The sequence below is a fragment of the Pleuronectes platessa genome, chromosome 14 (genome assembly GCF_947347685.1).
Source record: "Pleuronectes platessa chromosome 14, fPlePla1.1, whole genome shotgun sequence".
In the NCBI taxonomy this organism is placed as follows: Eukaryota; Metazoa; Chordata; class Actinopteri; order Pleuronectiformes; family Pleuronectidae; genus Pleuronectes; species Pleuronectes platessa.
In genome coordinates, this window is record NC_070639.1 from 23,487,934 (window position 1) to 23,502,755 (window position 14,822).

General features: G+C 48.5%; 1 protein-coding gene across 1 annotated transcript; it reads right to left on the reverse strand.

Annotated features, from left to right (window-relative positions):
• Positions 1 to 1,408: 1,408 nt before the first annotated feature.
• Positions 1,409 to 14,562, reverse strand: rif1 (replication timing regulatory factor 1). Its single transcript, XM_053439219.1, has 36 exons — positions 14,387 to 14,562; positions 13,979 to 14,012; positions 13,039 to 13,167; positions 12,879 to 12,957; positions 12,682 to 12,778; positions 12,437 to 12,567; positions 12,253 to 12,347; positions 11,959 to 12,148; positions 11,779 to 11,871; positions 11,539 to 11,677; positions 11,301 to 11,452; positions 11,103 to 11,217; positions 10,832 to 11,011; positions 10,646 to 10,756; positions 10,473 to 10,535; positions 9,784 to 9,887; positions 9,573 to 9,659; positions 9,413 to 9,486; positions 9,135 to 9,315; positions 8,911 to 9,018; positions 8,680 to 8,829; positions 8,300 to 8,399; positions 7,926 to 8,215; positions 7,608 to 7,810; positions 7,399 to 7,492; positions 7,192 to 7,308; positions 6,807 to 6,949; positions 6,630 to 6,719; positions 6,482 to 6,536; positions 3,052 to 6,396; positions 2,831 to 2,959; positions 2,656 to 2,742; positions 2,273 to 2,388; positions 2,029 to 2,179; positions 1,804 to 1,930; positions 1,409 to 1,704 (listed from the first exon to the last, which is right to left on the reverse strand). Exons 3-36 carry the CDS (start codon positions 13,152 to 13,154, stop codon positions 1,409 to 1,411), a joined length of 7,608 nt encoding a protein of 2,535 aa, XP_053295194.1. The 5' UTR covers positions 13,155 to 13,167; positions 13,979 to 14,012; positions 14,387 to 14,562.
• Between the last annotated feature and the right edge of the window lie 260 nt (positions 14,563 to 14,822).

Genomic DNA, 14,822 nt, shown 5'->3' on the forward strand with positions numbered 1-14,822 from the left:
GTCAGCAACAATTCTAAATACATCAACATATCAGGGTCACTGTTTAATGAGTGATTAAAAGAATAAGGTCAGGGGTTTCCAAAATAGGGAGTCACGTGTGAGTCAATGTAAAATCTTGATCTGATGTTCTTCGTCCCCACATGACCGATGAGATGAAGATGAGTTAGCGACAGCATCACAGGAAACACTGACATGTGCAGGTAGTTGATATTTTCTGAACGAGTCCTCACACTTATGTTAAACAGTCTCTCCTTGAGTTTTAAATATTGTGAATATTAAACAGTGTTTACTTCAATCATAAACAGTTTCTCTGATTCTTGCACCTTGTTAAGGCCGGCGAGGCCAATTGTGATTCATGAATATGTTTATACATATTAATTTGAAATCTATCATCTACTCATCAATCCTCTCGAGGCACACTGGGGGTTAAACGGTTGAAAAGGAATTCCAGGTTTAGACGATAAAAGTAAAATTCAGAAAAAAATGAGAAGAACTCATTCCTTCACTTCCTCATCAACAAAATGAACGTTACAGAAAAATATGAATTTGAAGTTCACCTATTAGTCTTCTCCCCGATTCTTCTTTTAGTCTTTCAGCCGATCTACAGCTTCTCTTTAAGATTGTTGTTATAAAATCTGTGCCTGATAAAAATACCATGAACAACTTTGAGCATTAAAAACACAGCACACGTCTTTGCAAGAGCATCTTCCCTTTTATTGAAAAATTGATAAAACTAAACATTAGTGTCCATCCAATCGTTTTAAAACATCCCCGCTTCTTTCTCACGTTAAAAAACTCCCCAAAGCTTTACTTTTAAAACATTTCTTTTAAAAGTTCGTCAGTTTCTTTTATTTAAAGTATTTAAAAGTCACAAATAGAGAAGTGCAGACATTTCAATGTTCGTTTCTTTACATTAAAAATGAGATAAGACATTTGTGTGGGACGACAGAAAGGAAACCAGGAAGCTACAATAATGTACAAGAGCACTGATGAGTTGTAAACGGCCAGAAAAACCGGCTCAGGAGGAAATTACCTCATCTGTACAAATAGGTTTCAGGGAATATTCAATTAATACTGCACCAGAGCCTCACCACAGCGTCTACAGAGGGAAAAGCACTCTCCTGTCCCCACTACAGCTAATAACACATCTTTAGTCACAGCTTTACAAAGTGTGACCGTGCTTCCCTCGGAGTGTTTATTAAAAACTACCCGACAGCTCGAGCTACAGAGATAAAAAGTGATGTGCTGCTAGAATTCATTTTTAAAAAACACCTTTCTCAGAGAGCAAAAAGGCAAAGAGGTGCGAAAAGGCCGAGGACGCTGGATTCAGGTGAAATCAGCTGATTCAACATGAAGCCTGGCTTGTCCTCCTCGCGCCTGTGCAGCAGTCTGACCACCAGGGGGCGCTTCATGTTTTGCCGTCAGCCTGGCGGAGGCGTGTCTGCAGCTCGCCGACCACGCGGCTCATCAGGCCGCCCAGCTGCTCGTGCACGTGGACGAGCTGCAGCGGCGAGCAGCGACTGAGTTCAAGTGGCGTCATCCTGCAGGTGAGGGCGTCCACGTCCCCCAGGAGCCCTTCCCCGTGAAGCGGTCCCTCGTCTTCTCCTCCTCCTCCTCCTGTCGGCGTGTCGGGGGTTCGATCCCCGGAGACGTCCTGGTGAGAACTTTCATCTGCAGGAACGGGTTCGTCCATCAGCTCCGTTGCTGCGAATACAGATAGTTTATTGTTGATGTACTTAAAAAAGGACAAGTTGTACATTTACACGTCTGATTAAAAAAGTATATCAAAATAGTTCTACACACCGAGAGTCTCGCCTGAGGTCTTGTCCTCGTCCTCCTGGTTTTGAGGAGCACTGGTCTCCTCCAGTTCAGACGTCATCAACTCCATTTCATCGAGACTCTTCAACTCGTCTCCACCTCGACCTTTACGCTGGAAGACAGAAGCTCAGGTGTCACACGAGGTTATATTTGTGTTATCAGACATGCGTCCTCTGTCCTCTGTCCCCTGACCTCTGTCCCCTGACCTACCTGCTGTTCATAGAACCTCAGGGCCTTCTTGACGTTGGAGATCTTGGGCGAGCGAATGGGCAGAGTCTTGATCTCGAGGGGCGTCAAGGCGCTGAGGTCCCCGACCGTTTTGATGTTTCTGGCTCGAACGAGCTGCCCGAAGCCCCGAGACCTGCTCAGGACAAATTAAAAGAACTTGTTTCATTCAGGAACATTACAATAAATAATTATTATTATTGTTTCACTGAACGTGTGCTTCACTCACCACAAGGTGGAGGAGATCTGAGGCAGCACAGCCTCTACAGGAGCAGAGCAGCCGACCAGGGCCGGATAGATACAGTCTCTGGGGACAGGGCGGGGCTCCTGGTTCATTTCAGAAATCTATAGAAAGAAAAATATGAATCAATAAACCATTATGACTAATAACCACCAGCTGTGAAACTTTAAATCTAATTTAAAGCTGCATTAATCGATACTTTTACGTTAAAGAGGAGTCATTTGAATTCATGAAGGATTCACCAAGGTTTTTAATCTACGACATTTTACTTTATAAACACACAACAGAATCAGATGATGCAGTCGCCCTCGTCCTCTTGCTGATTGGTCGAAAACGACTAATGAAAGTTGATGAGTCATGTTTTTACACACCAGGCATTTCTTGGAGCTCTTGGAACCTGGACTGCGCAGATTTCTGGGGCTCAGGATCAACGAGCCCTTTGTCGGAGTCGTGATATACTGGAATTAAAGAGCAGATATGAGTCATTATGGGGGGGGGGATTCAGGAAACACAGTAATTAAACTCCAGAACTGGGCTCATTCGTACTTTGGGCAGAGGGATGGCGCTGACTTTGGGTCTTCTGGGAGAACTGGTTCTGATGGCGGGGCTGCGGCGATCAATGTCGTCCGCCAGTTCCTGCCTCTGGATGGGATTGGCAAAAGACACACGTCTGGACTGGGAAGTCAAAGCAGAAAAAATGAAGTTACTTTTATCCAAATAGACAAATAAAAGTCCATAAACTGACAGATGTCTGCTCTGGCTCTTACTTTGACGAGGGGCGAGGGAGTCTCATCCTCCAGTGGTCTTTTCTGGCCCTTCTTCAGGATGCTGGTGGAGGGGGAGGTCAAGGGAGACCAGGTTCCTCTGGTCCTGCCACCGCTGGGGCTCTGGCCAACATCTAAGCCCATGACGGCCTCCAGGTCCTTCTGCCTCACGGGAGAATCCTGAAAAGCTTCTTTACCGGAAGAAGCTGCAAACACTGGAGCGTCGCACGGATCAGTCGGAGCCACGTTCACATCTTCGACTACATCGTCCTCAGCGTCGGCCGCCTGGGTCTGCTCTTCATCCTGACACTCCATCATGTGGTTGTTGTCTTCATCATCCTCTGGTGGAGGTGCGGCTTCTTCCTCTGTGATGAGCTCCGAGGGCTCCTCCTCCTTCGAAGGCTCATCCGTGACTTTTGGAAGCTCCACCTGGTTTCCATCCTGAGGTGCAGCTTCCACTGGGACAACTGGATGTTCTTGGTCTGACTCAGCTTGTTCATTTTCTTTATCACTGTCCCCAGTTTCAGAAACGTCTTCAGCTTGGTCCTCTGGGGGCTCTGAGACCTGAGGCTCCTCCGTCGTCTCATCCAGAGACACCAGTGTTTCCACAGCAGGAGGCACAGTTTCCTGTTTCTGCTCATTACTGCTCCCAGCTGGTTCAGGCACTTCTACGTCCTTGGTGTCAATCTCCTGAGAAGAAGTTCTATCAGTTTTTGTTGGAGAGTCTCTTTGCTCTTTCTTGCTCGGGGAGACATCGCTTCCCTCTTTGTCGTCACTCTCAGTTTGCTCTGAAACGAGAGGTTCTGAGGCCACAACAGCCTCAGCCTCTTCCTCCATCGGTGATTCTTGGTCAGGTTTCTCCTCCGGTTCAGCTTCATCCTGGAAGGATTCAGAATCCTGAACATTCAGGCTTTTCTGTGCTTCGTCTAAAACTGTTTCAGTTGTTGCTTCTGTGATTTGTGTTGTTGCTTCTGTGATTTGTTTATCTTCTTCTTGAGAATCAACAACAATCTTTGCCACATCGTTATCAATCCCATCTATTTTACAATCAGGGGCGAGAGGACTGGGAAGTGAAGCTTTCGGTTTCCTCCCTCTCTTTTTGGGCATTTCTTTGGGCTGTGAGTTTTCGGACTCTGAAGACTCCAAACTGGGAACTAACTCCTGGGACGACTTTCGTTTGGAGTACCTTCCCTTGCCTTGGGAGGACTCTGAAGATCCAGGAACTTCTAACGACTGAGAACTCTCCGGGGTTGAGCCAGGAGTTGACTTGCTTCCTCTGGTTCTACCTCCGATGCTGGCCTCTGCCTGAGCGACAGCTGCCATCTTTGAGTTCGACCGCCTCCCTCTTCCCGATGACGGCTGACTGTCACTCTTGTCTTCGGACTCCGCTGCAGCCTTGCTTCTTCCGGATCTACGCCGTGACTGGTTTTCAGAAGATACAGGTGTGATCACTTCAGAGTCCTCTTGACTCTTGGGTTTGCCTTTGATCTCAGATTCATTCTCCACCTCGATTGTCTTGTCGGTTCCGTCTTGGGCCTTGTTGGTCGAGACGGATATCGAACCATCTTCCTTTTTGGTCTCTTCTACAAGCTCAGGTTCTAGGGATCGGACATCAGGTTGAGAAGAGGTTAGGATTTGAGAATCTTTTAGCTTAACGGCATCTTTTTCTTTTTTTTCTCCAAGTTCAAACTCTTGGGATCCGGTACCAGTTTGAGGGGAAGAGCTGATCAGCTGAGAGTCGTTCTTTAGTTCACGATCATCTGGTTTGGTTTGTTCTACAAGTTCAAACTCTTGGGACCTGGTATCAGTTTGAGGAGAAGGAGTGGTCATCTGAGAGTCACTCTTTAGTTCCTGATCCTTCTGTTCTACAACCTCAGAGTCCTGGGATCTGGTACCAGTTTGAGGAGAAGGAGTAATTATCTGTGTGTCACTCTTTAGTTCCTCATCCTCCTTTTCCTTCTGTTCTACAACCTCAGAGTCCTGGGATCTGGCACCAGTTTGAGGAGAAGGAGAAGGAGTGGTCATCTGAGAGTCACTCTTTAGTTCCTGAACCTCCTTTTCTACAACCTCAGAGTCCTGGGATCTGGCACCAGTTTGAGGAGAAGGAGTGGTCGTCTGAGACTCACTCTTTAGTTCCTCTTCCTCCTTCTGTTCTACAACCGGTGTGTCAGTTTGGCTGGACTCTCCTTCCTGCTGTGAATCCCTCATCTTTCTCTTCACACCCACCTCCTTGTTAATCTCTGATGAAACTTTTTTAGGGCGACCCCTTTTTTTCTGTGACTGGCTTTCACTGTCGGACTGGAGAACAGTTTGGCTGGACTCTTGCTCTCTGGTGCTTCTCTGTCTTCCTCTCCTGGGTTCAGGATTATCGAGGGACTCATCTGAGTTGCTCTGCAGCTTGATCTTCTTGTGCGCTCTACCCTGAGAGTCGGTTTGGCTCGGCGTCTCGCTCTTGTCCTTCTGAGCCCTCGTTCGTAATCTCTCTCTGCCACTGGCTTCCTCAGACATCTGCTGACTTCTCCTGGTTACTCTGCTCTGTGTCGAGTCTGGAGAATCATTGTTGAGCTTCTCTCCAGAACGTCTCCTTTTAGTCGAGGACTTCTCCCCCTGGGCTTCAGGCTCCTCGGCAGGCAGCACAGGTTTGACTTTGCGGCGCCCAGAGCGTCTGGTTTCACTTTGAGAAACCTGCGACACAGACTGAGAATCGTTCAGTTCCTCTTCCTGACTCGACGGCTGCGTTTCCTCTGCCTCAGTCTGGGTGTCTGGGATAACGTCTTCGTCCTCTGTCGGGTCACTGGGCAGTCGCTCAGTCAGCCTCACAGGCTCAATCCCAGAGTCTTTAGGTCGTCGAGGGGACTCCGTGGAATCGTTAACAGGATTCTGCGAGTCCACTCTCCCAGGGGATTGGGAATCCAGAGAGTCTGGACCTGCAGATATCTGGGAGGCCTGAGAAGGAGAGGCCTGGCTGGTTTTGGAGCGTTCTTGGCTACTGGAGGACTTCCCGAGGCGACCTGTGAATGTGCTGCTGGGGCTGGCAGGTTTTCCCTCGGCATACTTCTCCAGAGTGATAAAGGACTGACGGCGACTGTTGGGTTTCTGAGGAGTCCCCGAGACCAGATCTGAGGAGCTGGAGATGTTAGGACTTGAGCCGTCTTTAGACTCCATGTCTTCTACTGTATCGCCACTCTTTACATCTTCCTCAATGGAAACATCTGCTGGCTCAGGGGTCATGTCTTCATCCTGGTGGTTCTCCGTCTCTTCTTCTGTTTCTTTTGGGCCGGAACAGTCTCCAGTCGCTCTCGCTGGAATTTCAGCGTCTTCCTCCTTTTCCATGTCTTCCTGTGGAACCTGGAAGAAAACAAAGTCAAGTTACTTAATCTGTCAATAAGTAAATGAAGAAATCTGACGTGAATGAATTACTGGAAGTCGTTACCTCGTCAGGAGCCTCTTTGCTGACCTTGTCATCTTGTTCCGTTTGCAGTTTCTCCCTGTGAGGAAAATGGTTTTATCATTTTAATATTGTGTTTTTACGAGGGATCTGGGATTCATCTGGATTCTAGAAGCAGATGCTCAAGACTTACGAGGAGTCCTCCTGGCTCTGAGTGTACTGAGTGAAAACTGATGTATCCAGAGAAGCGTCCAGGTTGTTGTACATGGCCGGGATATCACCCCTGAGACATGAAGGACAACGTTCACAAATCTGACTACAAGGGCACTTCAATAAGATTTAATCAAGACGAACAGAAAGAGAATCTGACCTTTTAGTCCTCTTCACCTCCTTCTGGTGCTCGGTCAGAACTCTCTCCTTCGTCTCGGGAGGAATGAAGACAAAGTCAATGGAGGCCTCTTCCTCCAAGAACTCTCTGCGGGGGGGCTTGGGAGAGCCAAAATCCAGCTTTGTCTGCACAGGGGAACACGATGGATCCAGTTGTGCAACGGTCGAGTGGAAAGCAATTAAACACAAGGGGGGGGGGTAAAAACAAGCCTTGTTAGATTATATAGCAGCTTTTTCTTGTTTTTTCTTATTGCAGAGTTCAGTGATATCAAGCCCATGTATCTCTTGCTGTGGCTGAGTGTCAGGACTGATATTAAGTTCAGCCACTGCAACGTTTAGCAGCAGAGTTAGTTAAAGTTCAGACTCACAGAAACTGGCTTGGACGTCTTGGTGGAGCTCTTGTCCTTCCCCAGCAGCGAGTCCCTCTTTCCCATCGACGAAACGGGAATCCCACTGAGCTTGGTCTCCAACTGGGAACTCTCACTCTGAAGAGGAGCACAAATCAGCCAAGACACGATAAACAACGAGCAGTGAGAGAGCACTAACTTGGGATGAGGGCATTTGTGGAGACTCACGGAAAATTGGCCACTGAGATCTCCAGAGACGGTGACGACCTCAAAGCCGGGAAGAATGATCGGGATCTTCTGCTTCACTTGGCTCAGGATCGGTCTGAGTGGAGAAGATGACAACAGAAAAGAACCAGCGATGAAGTCCCAGGTCAATAACCACTGAGGTGAGAGGAAACACTCCACTTATTAGAAACAACCTGAGGATTATTTTTTACCTGATCTCTTCGGGGTAGGTGAGGCTGACCGAGTTGGCGAAGGTGGCGTTCCAGAACTGGACGACCGACGTGCGCAGGTGTTTGTTCTTGAGTGGAAACAACACACAGAGCAGAGGAGAGAGCAGAGCCAGCAGCTCGTCGTTGAAGGCCAGAGCAGAGCGGCTCTGAACGCAGCCCAGGACGTCACCCAGAAGCTTCTCCAGCTGCAGGAGGGGAAAGAGAAAAGACTTGTTAAACGTCTTTCAATCATTTTCAAAATGGAAACTAATCCGCTTTGTGTTTGTGACGTCAAATTCAGTTTCGATAAAAGCAAAGCACCTTCGTCAGGAGCAGCGATGTGAACTCGGTACCCTCCATGGCTGCGTGACTGTAGAGGAGAGAGAGAGGTTGAACCAGAGACGCGAGCGCCTCCCGGACGGCGTTGGCGAGGACGAGATTTGTGAAGAGAGCCGACATGATGGAGACCAGCGAGACTCCCGTGGCCTCCGACGACTCCTTGGGGTCCTGGAGATAAACCTCCAGACACTGGACCAGCAGGGACTGAAACGTGGACAAGTTCCCCAGAGCCTTGTTCCTCTTTCTCATCCAGTTCACAGGCGTGTGAGGAGCTGGAGGAAACCAGAGGGAGACGGTGAATCCTCCATTTAAAATCAATTAAACATCTGAAATAAGATGAGTTTAACTTCTCTTACACTTCAGCTTCTGCTGGAACTGAGGAGAGTACGGAGAGAAGTCCACACACTCCACCATCACCTGGAGGAGGCTGGAAACTGCATTTAGAGTTGAAGGGACCTGGAGGAGCAGAAAATATAAAATGTTAAACAAGAGTCGCTTCAAAAACAAGCAAATAAAACATTACTCAAATTGTTAATGCTTAATTTTGTGTATTTAAAAACAGAATATGATTTACTTCCAGATGTAAATTAAATGTTTCAGATGGCAAAACCCTTATTTTTATAACATATTTGGAAAATTTCTTATTATGTGGATGAAATCATTTCAAATGTAAAAGGAATCCTGAAAAAAACCCACTAGGAAATACATCTTTGCCGACGGCTTCCTCTCGACTCACCTTCAGGGCGTCTCGGTCGATCGAAGCCGTCATCTTCACACAGAGCTCCTCGCAGCAGATGTTCTCCTCGGCCGTGACCACCAGCGAGGAGCAGCGGGCGAACACCTTGTACAGTTTAGACCACGTGGACAACATCGACTTCTGGGACGCCTGAACAAAGCAAACAGATCAGAATGGAGCTGTTCTCCCTGGTCGGGGGTTTCAAAGAGTGACAGCTCCTGGTTGACAGACCTGCTGCAGAGGGGAGCCACGGAGGAGGTGGGTGACGGGGAAGAGCAGCGCAGAGTGCGTGGCGCTGAAGTTGTGCTCCAGAGCGTCACCTTGGTTCACTTCATTAGACTGAAAAACAAATCAACATTCACTGAGAGACTTCTCCTGAGATCACAGCCCCACGTTCTGCATTTCCTCCAATAAGAAAAGAGCTACTGGTTGTATTCCTTGTTTTTCCTGCTCACCTGTGTGATGGTGTCTGTGAGCGGAGCGACCATCACGCTCCACATCCTCCACAGCTGCTCCTTGCTCTGCAGAGACCGGGCGCTGCCTCCGATGGCCCCGAGCACCGCCTCGGCAAACGCCAGAGGGGAGGTGTGGCCCGACAGGCCGCAGCCCACCAGGGTCTGGAGGCACTGAAAGAACCTGGAGATGGAAGGACATCAGGCAAAGATCGAGATATTTACCACAGAGCTAAGATCAGAAGAAACTGACGTCAACTTGAGGAGTGAACAGGACGTACCTCTCGTCCTCGATGTAGGCTGAGAGCATGCTGCTGTTGTAGAGGAGCAGGATGAGATAAAGAGCTGGTGTTCCCTGAGGAGAAGAAACAAAAAAGGTTTACTCTTCATCTCTGACAAAACATCAATGACGTTATGGACCAAGAAAGACGTTTAACTCACATTTAGCACGTCCATCTTGCCGACTTGGTAAGAGGCGGAGCCAAGAACTCTCTGAGGAATTCCCTTCACTGTGGCCTCCAGCAGAACCTGAGCAGAAGGATCAGGAGACAACAGAGACACGATCAACTCAGGAAACTTCAACAGGACAATTCATACAAATTCTAACTTCTTCAAATCACCGAACACAAGACGAGGAACAGTTTGAACTTACCAGGACTTTGTGTGCAGACAGATTCTCTGAGGTGACGATGCTCTGCAGAGCCTGAAGCATCAGGGTGAGAACCTCAGAGCCCTGCCGGTCCTTCTTACTGCCTCCTAACAACCACACAGCAGATTCAGTTCCATGCAGACCAGGACAGATTCTTTAAAACACTTCAGAAAGAGTCTGATTTAAGAGAAGAGGGTCATCATCATCGGGGACGAACCCCTCAGTGGATTTCTCTCTTCACAGACGTCCCGACCACGAGGGCCCGGACGCTCAGACTTAAACTGACAAAAGTGAGAGTGGGTCGGGCAGGGGGCGAGGACGAGGTCTCACCGGTCCTGCTCCCAGTGACAGAGCCCAGACCCAATCAGAATGCTCTCTGTGGCGCCGCGAGGTGGGGCCCACAGCTTTAAGAGCCCACCCAGCTGAGCAGCAGCCACAGCAGAGGAAACACTGACTCAACACGTGAGCTGTCTTTATATGAAAGTAATTATACTTCATCTGAACAGTTCTGCAGCCAAACATGAAGTATTATGTGTTGATAAAAGGACGTGTAAACAGATAAATACATGCTCTAGAAATGTTCTATTCAAAACTTCAGCCCGATACTGAAGATCAATTTTTTCGATAAGTTTAGCTGCAGGACTGAAGAGACTGATGCAGATACAATATCAACTTGCATCTCATTCACTTACCGGACTCTATGGTCATGTTGACAAAACGCACAAGATTCGTCCACAAAACGTTCAACAGAGCATCTGCAGGCGAGAAGAGAAGAACGTTAAACCACGTCTTCATAAAGAATCAGTGGAAAATACACATTCAGACTGAAAAACTGGTGAATTCACTTCACGAGTGCAACGTCTACCTGGAGCATCTTTGCCGACGCTTATGAATCCGTCTCTGAGGGTCGAGATGAGAACAGCAGCGTGTTTGGTGAAGGAGGAGGAGCCGGAGACGAGCGGGTGGTTCAGGGGCTCTGGAGAGGAAAGATGATCAGGATTAGAAACGTGATAATAGAATCTGATGCACCACGAGCGGCTCCGACACTCACCGAGACTCAGGGTGAGTTTTCTTTTCGCTGCGGTGGCGACAGTCTCCGGTCCCAGGAAATAGTGGAGCAGCATCTCCAGGCCGAGCAGCTGGATGGAGGGGAAGGCGGAGGGGACCTGGACGCTGGAGTTCAGGCTCATTCGAGACGTGTTGGCCGGACTGTTGAAGCCCGGAGTAGCTCCTGTCGACACGGGGAGAAGAACACAATCAAATACACACACTTCCATCACATGGAGGAGCCTGGGTGGAGGGAGACGGGTGTAGCAACGTACCGGTCTTGGGTGTTCCAGGTGTAGCGGCACCATTTTGAGTGATGGCTCTAGAGGGAGTGGCTGGGACGGAGGAGCCGTCACATCCGATGGTGCACTGGAGCAAAGGCACAGAAACCTGCAGGGAGGTCACCAGTGAGCGTTTCATTTTTAATTTCAGCCTCCTGCTCAGAATTGGGGAAGTTTCAGGGAGAGTCTGACCTGATCAAAGTTCGATGCCAGGTTGGGTCCCAGCTGCACCACCAGGTACCACCACACCTCCACCTTGGTGAGCAGCAGAGCTTCGGTCCGGACGTGGATGGACGCCAGCGGCTGCATCAGGAGCTTGATACGTTTGGCGCTGCACAGGATGTCTGCAGGAAGAGCAGGAGTGGAATTAAAACTTTGGTCTTCACCTCCAGCTCCATGTATGAATTGATGACATGAGAGAGGTTCTCACCTGGATTGAGGGAGAAGTTGTCTATGAGGCTTTTCCAGGCGATGAAGGCGATCTTCTTGATGCTGGGGGAGGAGCTGCGGAATCCAAGCTCCTCCAGATGCAGCAGAGAGTTGATGAAGGGACCTCCTCTGTGCAGCATCTGCGTGACAGAATCATTTCAATCAGTCTGATCTGATCCCACAGGAGACGTTGAGTTAACAGATCAATGTTTGAGGCAGAAACACAGAATTCACACTTTACCTTCCCGAGCAGCTTCACAAATAAAGGCCAGAGCTTCAGGACGTTTGCTTCATTCTTGGACATGAAAAGCTTCTGCAGCTCTGGGATCAGTTTCTGTGAAGACAGGCGCAGTTTAAGTTTTTTCTCATATGATGGAGCTGAATGTTTTCAGCTCATTGTTGCAGCTCTCAGTTTACTCACCGTTGCCATCATTGGTTCGATGATAGCCGCCACCGCCGTCTGTTTCTCCAGCAGCAGGGGCATCCCCAGCTCCATGGCGGCTGCTGCCCGTAGACGCACCTTGGAGGCCGAGTGGACGACCAGTGGAATGACCAGCTTCGCCCACTGCACGGCTCCATCGCCCATCGGAGCTGGAACCTGCTCCAGCAACCTTCAAAAACCACAATCAGTCAATATCAATGGACTTTAATCTCTTCTACACAAGTTCCATCACATTCAAGGAGCCTGAGATTCATAATCATGACCCATTCTTACCTGATGATAACGTTCAAGGCTTCGTGCTCCATTACCACAGACTGGATGTCTTCCCTGCTCCACACACTCTCCAGCGTTCCCAGTATAGACGGCACCTGAGAAACAAGAACCATCGTGGATCAGTGTGAATAAAAACTAAACCTGCACCTCTGCAGCTTCATTTTCCTGGATTTAAATATCTCACTTTTTTGGAAACTACATCTGGAGGAAAGCTCTGTTTGGAGACGACCCACAATGCTCTGGTGCACGTGTTCTTGTCCGTCGACTTCACCACCAGGGAGCAAAGTGCTGACAGTATGTCTGCTGCAAAGGCTTCTGGGAAACAAAGAGAGCATCGCCATGAGCAGTGACGTCATTCCTATAAAAAAATATAATCCCAGCGGGTCTATAATAATAATGAGGAAGTATAAAATATGGAATAGAACGCACCAGGCACTCCGGAGACTACTTGAGAATGGTACACGCAAAACCCCAACGCCTGCAGGGCGGCTTGGCTCAGCTCCGCGCTCGGACTGGTGACGTGGGTCTGGAGGGAACGTGGAGATTATCAGAAGTTGAGCTTCAGAACCAGAACGGGAGGTTTAGAGATTCCTCTGGTTTTAACATGACGCGTTAATGGGACTCACCAAGATGGTTTTACCCAGACGAGAAAAGTGCTTTTCAACTGCAGGGAGGAACTGACGAGCTTCTTCTCCACTGAGGCGGCTGCAGAGGACAAAGACGAGTTACTATCATGCTGCAGCCGAGGCCGTGTCCCGGGGACGTCTCCAACTCGTGGAGACTTACTTGGCGATGGTGAGGTAGGCGTCCGTGTGCTCGGACTGTCCAGCAGCACTGTCCTCCAGGGACTCCAGCAGAGGGAGGAGGCTGGAGCTGCTCGGAGGCTCCGCCGTCGCCATCATTATTACTCAAGGCCTTTAAATAAAAATATGAAGAACATGAGCTGCAGAAAGTTAAAGAGAGAGTTTCCACCTGAGCTCCTCGTGTCTGCACGTCAAAGACTGAAGAGACGTCTGAGTGAGGGTGAAAGACGTGAAGGACGTGAAAGACAGAACGGGACAGAAACTGACGGGAGGGAAAAGAATGCTCTTTACAATAACTAAATGTTAAATTGATTAAATATAAAAGTTATAGACCTAATGTAGATGTTTGAAGACATAAATTGATGTTGAAGGAATCTACTAAACTGATTTTATGAAATTCGGTGGAGGGGTGGGGGTTCGACCCCAGGAAGAACCCATTTGATTTGGGAGCGAATCTGGATTAACAGGCAGATCCAGTAACTCTTCCACCACACACACACACACACACACACACACACACACACACACACACACACACACACACACACACACACACACACACACACACACACACACACACACACACACACACACACACACACACACACACACACACACACACACACACACACACACACACACACACACACACTTTCTGTAAATGGAGAGCTAAGGACTTGTTATGTCCTCTCTGACCAACTCTTGTTATTAAATCAAGCTGTCACTGAGTTCTCTGTGCTCGACCCTCAGGTGTCCCGGGTCTTTCCAGATGTTCGGGATGTGGATCAATATCCTGCAACTTCTGCCTCCTGTCTTAGTTTCAATTTCAGTTTTATTTGATAAATCTGTTCTCCAGTGTGTTTATGGTTCATGTAAACACATCTACTTGCATTGAGAGACATTAACAGCTGCTTGATTCATACCTGAGAGATGTTTACGTGTCCACTGTTTCCAGATCTGTAAAAAACAAGCAGGTTACAGTTAGTTGTGTGTCTGTCTGTGTGTGTCTGTTTGATGTTATCACAGGCCATCACACACACACAGACGAAGCATAAACAAAGTCACAACAAAGTTTTCAACACACGCACACAGACCACACAAACACACACACTGTCATGTAAGTGAAGCAGCTGATGTTGGTCAATGCATCTCATCTGTAAAACGAGCTAACGGTACCTAGCTTCATGTTAGCAGCGTTAGCTTGTAAAGTTTTGCACTCGCACAAACAGGTGGAATACTGATGCTAGTCAGGCTGCTAACACAAGCTAACACATGCTAACCTCCACACAACCCATCATCACGCTGACTAACACACACGTTTGTGCTGTAACCTTTCAGGGACAGGGCTCCGCGGGGATCCGGGGAGAAGCTCCAGAGACACCGACTCGCGGCCGCAGGTTCCCCGGGCTGTCGGCTCCTCTCTCCGGGTTCTAATCGTCAGTTCTTCCTCCTCCTCTCCTTTTCCTCCGCTTCTCGTTCTGTGGTCCCGCGAAACCCGCTGGCGCCAAACCACCACGCCGACGTACGAAATTACCTTTGACCCGCGACACGTCACATCCCGGCCCGCCCACTTCGCCTTATAAGGACAGCAGCAGAACAAATCAATAACGAAATCAATAATCGATAGAACAGTTTGTATTCAAACTGGAAACTCCACTGACACCGTGTACTGTGAACTGCAAATGTTCGAGAGCAGCAAATACTTTCATGTACAATGTTCAGGTACTTGTACTTCACTTGAGTATTAACTTTATGGTCCTATTGTAT

Excerpts from the sequence above, each read along its gene's own strand:
- rif1 (XM_053439219.1), bottom strand. The coding sequence starts at position 13,154 with ATGATGGCGACGGCGGAGCCTCCGAGCAGCTCCAGCCTCCTCCCTCTG. Across the intron at positions 8,216-8,299 it reads GTTCCAGCAGAAGCTGAAGT|CTCCTCACACGCCTGTGAAC; the intron begins GTAAGAGAAGTT and ends GGTTTCCTCCAG. Across the intron at positions 6,950-7,191 it reads AGACGTCCAAGCCAGTTTCT|ACAAAGCTGGATTTTGGCTC; the intron begins GTGAGTCTGAAC and ends TCCCCTGTGCAG.